This window comes from Cannabis sativa, chromosome 8 (assembly GCF_029168945.1).
Source record: "Cannabis sativa cultivar Pink pepper isolate KNU-18-1 chromosome 8, ASM2916894v1, whole genome shotgun sequence".
NCBI classification, from domain to species: domain Eukaryota; kingdom Viridiplantae; phylum Streptophyta; class Magnoliopsida; order Rosales; family Cannabaceae; genus Cannabis; species Cannabis sativa.
In genome coordinates, this window is record NC_083608.1 from 26,600,295 (window position 1) to 26,610,662 (window position 10,368).

The 10,368-nt window shown below is 35.2% G+C and overlaps 1 protein-coding gene across 2 annotated transcripts; it reads left to right on the forward strand.

The window, feature by feature from the left end:
• Positions 1-1,620: 1,620 nt before the first annotated feature.
• Positions 1,621-10,368, forward strand: LOC115698756 (serine/threonine-protein phosphatase 2A 65 kDa regulatory subunit A beta isoform). 2 transcript variants are annotated; one of them, XM_030625922.2, is made up of 13 exons: positions 1,621-1,856; positions 2,886-3,304; positions 3,696-3,942; positions 4,121-4,233; positions 4,774-4,853; positions 5,026-5,167; positions 5,289-5,369; positions 8,063-8,167; positions 8,307-8,489; positions 8,980-9,072; positions 9,515-9,654; positions 9,752-9,818; positions 9,939-10,368. In XM_030625922.2, exons 2-13 carry the CDS (start codon positions 2,912-2,914, stop codon positions 10,056-10,058), a joined length of 1,764 nt encoding a protein of 587 aa, XP_030481782.1. In that variant the 5' UTR covers positions 1,621-1,856; positions 2,886-2,911; the 3' UTR covers positions 10,059-10,368. The 2 variants fall into 2 exon arrangements, with proteins under 2 accessions (XP_030481782.1, XP_060958656.1); XM_061102673.1 differs by having other exon boundaries at positions 1,656-1,856; positions 2,843-3,304.

Sequence of the window (10,368 nt, forward strand, 5' to 3'; positions counted from 1 at the left end):
TCAGTGTCATCTTCATCATCAGATCTGAAGGGATTTCAGATTGAAGACATGTTGAAGAGGAGCTCGATTCTCGGAACGCACAAGGGATTGTGCATTAACAATCAGTGTTCTTGATTGTCGTTGGTAATTCATTACTATTTGCTGGAAAGGTTGTAATTGATTCCTTTAGAGAGAATTGGAAATTGTAATATGAACCTTTGATTAATAGTGGATGAATTTACCCTGGTTCGGGGAACCCAAGCACTAGTCGGCTGAGATGTGTTCTCAGTGCAGATGAAGCTTGTAAATTGATGTGTGATTTACCGCTTAAAGTTTAATTCTTGTTCATAACTCATATCTTGAAATCGATCAATCTAAAGATGTACAACTTGGTAACTTGAATCATTAAAATCTACTAGTTACACTTTCAACTTCAATGATGAATTCAATCTATTATCTTGATTGAGCCAATATTTGGGCATGTATTATCTGGAGTAAAGTCTTGGAATTACTAATGCCTATATATGATAATAGGACTTATTTTCTATGCACATATAATAATAAATGCTAATTTAATCACTAATAATATACTAATTTTCATGTCTAAGTGCGGTTATTACACGTCGAGCCCTCGACAATCCCCGACTCTCCAATACACTTACTTCACTCGATTTTCTTTAATTCGTCACTGTTAAGTAAAATACCCATAACTCTCTTATGCGAATTCCAAATAAGACAATTCAAGATGCTATGAAAAGCTCAGAAGAGCTACAAACTTCATTCACAAAGTTTTTCAAGAATATAAATAGAAAATGATCAAATTAAGGCTTGGATTTTTAGTATTCTGTAAACTAAACCCGAGTTATGCCAACTTGTACAAGAATCATTAAATCTACCTTAACTTTGTATCTTTCCTGAGTTTTTTTCAACACAAATGCTAAATTAAATATTAACAATAAATATTAAAGAAAATAAATTTAAAACACACTAATATTAATCAAAATCCTAAAAAAAAAATGAAAATAACTCTATTTCATAGAGTTAACAGACCCCGACCCTAACTCTGGATCCTACATTGACCACGACCCTAGCCTCAAACACCTGAGCTTGGATCCCGAACTTTGGTCCTAGGCCCTGACCCTAATCCAGACCCAGACCTCAACCTCGACTTGACTCCAGTCCCTGACCCCAACCCCATATCCTGACACCGAACTTTAGACTCGGACCTCAACCTCGACCTATGGTCCTAGACCTCGACCCCAACCGTGGACCTCAATCTTGATCTCGGCCTAGACCCCAAACTTGGGCGCTGACACCGATCCCATGCTCGATCTCGGACCTTAGGCCGTCGGACCCTGAATTTAGAGTATTATTTTGTGTCATTTTGAAAAAAAATAAAGTCTAAATTATTATTTAACAAAATAAAAAAATCTAAAATAGTATTTATTCAATTGATACACTTTGTTACTATAAACAATTTAGTTTTTTTTTGAATGTAATTAGGTATTTTTTTAAGTACAATGTAATGAGGTACTGAAGTATAATACTTCTTTTTAATGTAATTATTATTTATTATACTTCTTTTTATTGTCAAAAAACAGTATAATAAATAATAATTTTTTTATTTGTATTTTAAAAATAATAAAATTATTTTCATTTTTTTAATAAACTAAAAACTGAAATTAAAAAAAGAAAAATCAAAATCCCCAAATCGTTAAATCAAATCCCCAACCCATTTGGAGGCCATTTGGAGGGGTGGCTTCTAGACGACGACGACGGTAACTCGACTCGATTTCAGTTTGGCAAAGATTCAGGCGACGACGGCACCTGCGACGATCTGAAGCGGATATCTAGACGCCGGCGTTGGAGAAGAAAAGGTATGGACTTCAAATCTGGGAGGTTTCAGATCTGGGCTTGTGACGGGATGGGTTTACCTTTTTTCTTTTTCATTTCTTTCTGCAATGAGCTATTAGGGACGCCGAATACATATAATATATATATATATATAGAGAGAGAGAGAGAGCGAGAGAGAAGAAGTGGTTGGGGTTGGGTCATGATCGGGAAGGGTTGGCTTGGGATTGATTTTGTTCTCTGTTTTTGAATATGAATTCTTTATGGTTTATGAATCTGACTTTTTTGCTCTAGATTATGCTTGATTCTTCTTGTTCTTTGTAATTTGTTGATTAATGACATTAATTTGTGACGATGCTTAGTTTTGTTTGACAGTTTATTTTAATTTGAGTTTTATTTTTTGTCTGGTAATCTGAGTTGGGTTGAAGATATATGAAGAACATGTCTTTTTTTCTCCTCATTCTTTTTGAAAAATTTATTTCTTTTAATTTGATTTAATTGTTACATTTATAATGGAATTAGATTTGTATTTAAGTTAATTTCTTAGACATAAATTTTTCTTATAATTTTAATATATATATTTTTTTAATGAATGTTTGCGTTTAGTTTCTGTATTTTCCGATTTTGCATTTCTTTCTTCGATTTTGGAGGGGAATTCAATTCACCTTAGCTTATTAATGACTTAGATTATCCAAATTAAACTGGGCAGTTGTTTATTTTACATTTTTCTCTTACCACGCAGAAACTTAGGGTTACTGATGTCAGATGCACGATTTATTTTCTCCTGTCTATATTAATTTTATTTCCAAAAATTTTCTTCGTTCTTGCATTTTAATTTTAGGCTCTTTAGATATTAGAGTTTCGATCTGGTGCTTTTTCTCAGTTACGGTTGTATTTATGCCCTTAAGCCGGAGAGACCACAATTTATTTCTGTTAATCCTTCTAACCATTCTAGTATCTTATATAATCCAATTTTAATGTAATTATTGTTTTTTGGTATTTACGCTGACAGTACGTTACTTACGACTCTTCTGATTTCCTTTTGGTCCTTCTAGAGCTGTGAGATAAACTTTGCATTGCAATGGCTATGGTTGATGAACCGCTTTACCCAATAGCTGTTCTTATAGATGAGCTGAAAAATGACGATATCCAGCTACGGTTAAACTCTATTCGTAGGCTATCAACAATTGCACGAGCTCTCGGGGAGGAGCGCACTCGTAAAGAATTGATCCCATTTTTGAGTGAAAACAATGACGACGATGATGAGGTGCTCCTTGCAATGGCAGAAGAACTGGGGGTGTTTGTCCCATATGTTGGTGGGGTGGAACATGCCCATGTTCTGCTTGCACCTCTGGAAAGCCTTTGCACGGTTGAGGAAACCTGTGTAAGGGACAAAGCGGTGGAGTCCTTGTGTAGAATTGGGTCTCAAATGAGGGAGAGTGATTTGGTTGATTGGTTTATTCCTCTTGTAAAGGTGAGAAATTATTTTCCTTTTATTTGGTTAGTTATTATATTTTTGTTGAAATTGTTGATCTCTTTATTCAATTTCTCTTGATTGTCTTTGTTTTTCTTTCTTAGAGATCGAAGAAATTCCTTTTCTTTTATTATCAGCGGGCAAAAAATTGAGTTGTTAAAAGTTATTATCTGAAAAAAAGTTGAACTACAGATATATAATATCTTTGATCGAGGTTATAGTTTTCCCAGAACCCCTCGTTTAAATAGAATTTTTATGTTTTCCCAATGACATGTGCATGAAAACATTGATATATCAGTGGATGTTTGTCGAGTTGATGATAAAGTACTGCAGAGCTCACATATTTTCACTAATTTTTCAACTGTTACTCCTTTTATTTTCTTATTTTTAGAGGTTAGCAGCTGGTGAATGGTTCACTGCTCGAGTTTCTGCATGTGGGCTTTTTCATATTGCATATCCTAGTGCGCCAGATGCACTGAAGACAGAACTGCGATCAATATACAACCAATTGTGTCAAGATGACATGCCAATGGTCAGGAGGTCTGCTGCCTCGAATCTGGGGAAATTTGCGGCAACTGTTGAACCCGCTCATTTGAAGCTAGAAATCATGTCAATATTTGATGATCTTACCCAAGATGGTAATTGAGTGCTGTTTATATTTACGTTCAAATAATTTGTTTGTATACATTAATTGTCATCATTATTTCTTAAAAGTTTCTATAGATCGGAATTTTAAGAATTAAAGTAAGCTTTCATATTATACCACAATACATTTTGCAAGGACTTTTGACATTCTCATAATTAATTTTATCTCAGATCAAGATTCTGTTCGATTATTGGCCGTTGAGGGGTGTGCAGCTCTTGGAAAATTGTTGGAGCCCCAAGATTGTGTTGCACATATCCTCCCTGTTATTGTTAACTTCTCTCAGGTACACCTTACGCATAATTTTGGGCTATGAGAGAGCAGTAAAAGTATATGGAGATTCTAGGAAACCATGTATAAGACTATAAGTTGCATACTTCTCAGAGATTTCAATTCCATTGATTTTTGAATTGCCATGTCTGTATCTGTACGTCATATTTTCTACTGATATTCTAATATGTATATGTTAAATCTAATAATTTATTATTAATGGTGCCTAACTAGTACTAATACTGGAGATTTAAGGTGACAATTTACCTACGTGTGTCCTACTGTTGTACACACTTCTGGTCGTAAACAAATAATATATATTTGAAATATTTTCAGTTACTGGGAAACAAAAAAAAATATTATGAGCTGATAGCATTCTTGACAAGCTTAGCATTTAATTATTGCCACCTGGAATTTATGAGATAGCTGGTTTTGTGTTTCACTGATCCCATAAGCTTCTAATTCTGACATGCATTTCTCTGACTCCATAATTTTGTAATTCTGATAAGCATTTCACTGATTCCATAAGCTGGTATGTTGCCTTGAATATGATTAGGATAAGTCTTGGCGTGTTCGTTACATGGTAGCAAATCAACTGTATGAGCTTTGCGAAGCAGTGGGGCCTGAGCCAACAAGGTAATGAATTTCATTAATGTCAGATTTGTCGGTGTTGAGTGAGATTATATGACATTATTTCATGACACATAATTTCAATCATCTTTTGTTTGACAGTTGCAGACCTCTCTAAATAAATGTTGCATCTTTATCTATGTTGAGAAACATGAATAATTGATATATGTTATTTCAGGACGGACTTGGTCCCTGCATACGTGCGGTTGCTTCGAGATAATGAGGCTGAAGTACGTATAGCATCTGCTGGCCGAGTGACCAAATTTTGCCGGATTTTGAGTCCAGAACTTTCAATTCAGCATATTCTTCCTTGTGTGAAGGTGCACATGTTTACCATAAGTTTTTTATTTGCTGGTATTATTTTCTGCCACTTTGGTGGATTGCAGGCCAGTTCATTGTTAAGCATCTGCCATATCACTGCTTTATTAATGAACTCTGTAGGAATTGTCATCAGATTCTTCTCAACATGTTCGATCTGCTTTAGCTTCTGTGATAATGGGAATGGCTCCAATCTTAGGAAAGGTAAGAATATCATACATAGGCAGCTTGTTTAGCTAAGAATTTATCTCATTATCAAGCTTTAAGGATTCCGTGTTGCACCTAACTATCATCTGCTGAGGTGTTGATTTATATTCTTTTGCCGTTTTACAAGGGAAATTTGAATTTATATGCTTAAATAATTAAAAAATTTTATTATTATACCAAAAATTTACACCATAAAAAAACTATACTTTTTTTTTCAAAACCCCAAAAATACCCCCCTCACAATTCTCTCTCTCTCTGCATCATCTCTCTCTCTCTCTATCTCTCTCAGCCAACTCTCTCTCTCTCTCTCTCTCTCTCTCAACTCACAGTCGACCCCAACGCCACCCGAACCCAAACCCCATCCCCATCGGACCCAAACGCCACCCACTCTCGGACCCAAACGCCACCCACTCTCGGACCGAAACCCACTCTTTCTTCCTCTCTCTCTCTCAAATCGCAGAAAAAAAAAAAAAAAGTTTCAGAGCTGATGGTCGGACCTTGGGGTCCGATGGGTCCGATTCCTCTCTCTCTCAAATCGCAGAAAAAAAAAAAAAGTTTCACAGCCTGGTCGGACCTTGGGGTCCGACCAATCGACCCATCGGACCCCAAGGTCCGACCATCGACCTCTTTCATCCTCTCTCTCTCAAATTGCAGAAAAAAAAAAAAAAAAAGTTTCGTAGGCCGATGGTCGGACCTTGGGGTCCGACCAATCGGACCCCAAGGTCCGACCATCGGACCTCTTTCTTCCTCTCTCTGAAATTTGAAGAAAAAAAAAAAGAAAAAGAAAAGTCCCACAGCCGAAGGTTTCGTGGGTGGCGTTTGGGTCCGAGAGTAGGTGGCGTTTGGGTCCGAGAGTGGGTGGCGTTTGGGTCCGATGGGGATGGGGTTTGGGTTCGGGTGGCGTTGGGGTCAACTGTGAGTTGAGAGAGAGAGAGAGAGAGTTGGCTGAGAGAGATAGAGAGAGAGAGATGATGCAGAGAGAAAGAGAGAATTGTGAGGGGGGTATTTTTGGGGTTTTGAAAAAAAAAAGTATAGTTTTTTTATAGTGTAAATTTTTGGTATAATAATAAAATTTTTTAATTATTTAAGCATATAAATTCAAATTTCCCTTTTACAATTATACAGTAATTGGAGTTTTAGTAGTAGTCTAATTCTTTCACTATTTTCCTTTTAGGTTGTTTCCTCCTTTTTTTCTTTGGTTGTGGTTGGTGTATTAGAGGAAAGGTTTTTCTATTTCTATTTTTTTATTTTTATGTTAGTCTAGAGTTTCAATTCCTCTTACATACAATAAGAGGAAGGAGGAGGCCTTAGGATAAAGTGAGAAAACAGTAACAATCCCTTAAATTGTTATTGTTTGTAGTAAATGGTTGGAGAGTTGAAATGATAGATTTAATTTTATTTGCAAAATTATTATATTCCTTTTAATTATCTTTTAATGATTTTAAATGAACATATTTTTCATTTGGTATAAAAAGTTCTTTCAGTTGTGGATGGATCCGAACTGATGGCCAATCTTGTTTAATGAACTAACTCAGATTTTCTCTCCTATCCTACAATCATTGTAAACAAGGAAAATTTTGCCACTCCTATTCTTGTCCCTCTACTTGTTTCCATCCATCTATGTCTCCCTCTGCCAAATGTTGCCTGCTTTTAAATGAGGTTGAGCAACTTAAATCTTTATTTTAGGGTTAGTATAATCCGCAAGTCTTCTACGGATGTAGAAACTAAGAGCCATTTTAAGTGACGCTCTTATATTATACTCTTCATCAATGTTTATAGGCGAATCTTCTCTGGATATTAGCATTATTGTTGCATACATAAATTTGAGCACACTTACTTTTGATGGTTTGATTGCCTTCAGTTGTCAAGGCTATGCTTGTAACCATGGTTTTCTTCCACCACAAGGGAGGCTTTTAATATTTATCGGGAAGGATCCTGTCAATGACAAAAGGATCTTTTCTCTTTTTCAAAAAAAAAAAATAAATAAATAAATTTGAGCACACTTACTTTTGATGGTTTGATTGCCTTCAGTTGTCAAGGCTATGCTTGTCAAAGGAAGAAGTGGGTGTGGGGGAAATAGATGGGATTTTGATAAAAAGTTTCTTGTTTGGCAAGAAAGATTGTAGGTGGAAATGATAAGTGCAGTATAAACCTCTTGTGTTCTCTATTTTCGTCACTCCATTAGTGGGAGGTTTTTAACTTACCTCAATATATATGTGTGTATAATGACTAATATACCATATATGAGATCCTAAAAGATTATTACTCCTTTCTCTCTCCAAATGGTAACACCTATACCCTTTCTAGTCTGACACATCAATCCTTCTAAACTTATTATGCAAATACAAATTACAGAGAAAGTATTATCTGAGATGTTGCGGAAGGGTCTGGTTAAAGTATTTTGTATATATATCATTAGTAATTTTATCTATGTCAATGCCCTTCTTTCTTTTTCCAGCAACTCACAATGGAGTTACCTTGCATTAAAATATATGTATTTTGAAAAAAAAAAATTGCAATTCAATAAATACTACAATTTCTCATAGGTGTTCCTTACAAAAAAAAAAAAATCCATAGGTGTTGATTTTATAAGTCTGGAATATGCAATTGATCTTTCAACGTTATTTTAGCATTTGTCATATTATAAACTGCCATGTGATTTTAAGAAATCTTTTTGGTTGTCAATGCAGGATGCAACAATTGAACAGCTCCTTCCAATTTTTCTCTCTCTTCTGAAGGATGAATTTCCTGATGTGCGTCTTAATATTATTAGCAAGCTTGATCAAGTGAATCAGGTCTGGTTTTCAAATTCATCTGTTACTTCTAAGTGTTTTTTATCTTTTTTTTATTTTATTATTATTATTATTCAACATCTTCTACCTGTAAAGCACAATGTACAATCTAATTCTATTATACTTGTTCCTTTTTGTGCAGGTTATTGGTATTGATCTGCTGTCTCAATCCTTATTACCAGCGATTGTTGAGCTTGCTGAGGATAGACATTGGAGGGTCCGGCTAGCAATTATAGAGTATATACCATTATTAGCTAGCCAATTGGGTGTAGGCTTTTTTGATGACAAACTTGGCGCCCTCTGCATGCAGTGGTTACAAGATAAGGTTTGTGTGATTCCGATTTAAATGCCGCCAATTTTGAACGACACATCACTATGTTCTTCACTTTTTCTGACATATACATCCATTTTTTCGTCATTGTTGTAACTTGTAAGCTGTGTTTTATCATGTCAACTAGTGTTACTTACTGTTTGTATGATCTCTGTGTTTGTTAATCGATTATTTCTGGGTAGAAAGTATACTTTTTTGTCCATGAGTGGTGAAAGGTGCAAACTTTGACAGAATTTTAATATTTGAACCATTTAGAGCATGATTCATGATCCCATCAAATTATGAAGTTATACCATTTGAAGTCGTGTAAGAAGATTGGGAAATTTCTTACTTATGTGATAATTTTTCTTGCTGATACAAGATTATAGCACTTTTGTGTTTCAAACATGCATATATGCATTCGTTGCTTAGAGATAGTTTCAGTATATAATTGACTACTCATGCATTTTTTTGGGTTGCCCATTATTCTGGTGCTTCATTGCAGGTTCACTCCATCCGTGATGCAGCTGCTAACAACTTGAAGCGTCTTGCAGAAGAATTTGGTCCAGACTGGGCAATGCAGCATATAATCCCCCAGGTTTATTAATAATTTTGACTTTGCAATTGTTGCTTTAACTCCAGTGGTTGCATTTTTTTTTCAAATTTTTTGGGTGACACATTACAAGAACTTTTGGGATGGAATTCAAGTAACTGCTTACAATGAGATTTTATATGTTGATGGTTTTGTTTTAAGTTACAATGAGATTTTTGTTCAGTTATTGATAAATTAATATTTTGTGTATTTATCACATAAGGCAGTGCTGAGGTTTGAGTCCCTCCTAGTACCTACATAGCAATTGTTCTAGTTTCTTGGTCCCCAAATATTGTAGGGTTAGAATCCTAATTTCAAAAAAATAAATATAAAAAGAAAATCATATTATGCAGTTCGAATTCCCTTTTTATTTGTCACTTTTGATGAATATAAACTTACATGCTGATATATTTCTAATTCAGCAGAAATTTTCATGTTATCTGGACAGGTATTGGAGATGATTAACAACCCACATTATTTGTATCGTATGACTATATTGCGTGCAATCTCTCTTCTTGCCCCAGTCATGGCTTCAGAAATTACCTGTTCAAAACTGCTGCCTGTTGTTGTCAACGCATCTAAGGACAGGTACCTAGTTAATTCGTGAGCTATAAACTTTATTTGTAGCAAGGATATGATTTGGTATGGTGATTTTTGATTGCTCTCCTGAATTTTCACTTTCAAGAGTACCCAACATCAAGTTCAACGTGGCTAAGGTGCTGCAATCGCTCATCCCAATAGTTGATCAGTCTGTAAGTATCAAATACATATATATTTTGAGCTGAGCTGCATCAGGGTTTCTTACACACGTTGTCAATACTTTATTTAATAAGGGATTCTCTCTTTTTCTAAATTGGGTTTCTGTATATCAGGTTGTAGAGAAGACAATTCGTCCATGTCTGGTTGAGCTGAGTGAGGACCCTGATGTCGATGTTCGTTTCTTTGCCAATCAAGCTCTTCAAGCAATTGAACATGTAATGATGTCTAGCTAAGCAGGAATAATAGTTCCAAGTTTTGAGTTCATTTTATGGCTCAAATCTTAGAAGCCAGGACCCTTTTTCCCTGCTAGAGGTACTAGTGATCAGAATATAATCCTGTATGCTAAGCATGATTGTCCTTGTGTGATCGATCTCATGCTTGAGAAAACCTGCAGCAGACAAAAATGTTAACATAATATGCATCGACTGTTCATATTATTTCTCTTGGGCATTTTTTTGTTTTTCATTTATTTTTTGGTCTCCTTGTTTGTAGTTTACTTGTAAGAAGATGCTATTTCAGATTTATTGTTATTTTCTTGACGTA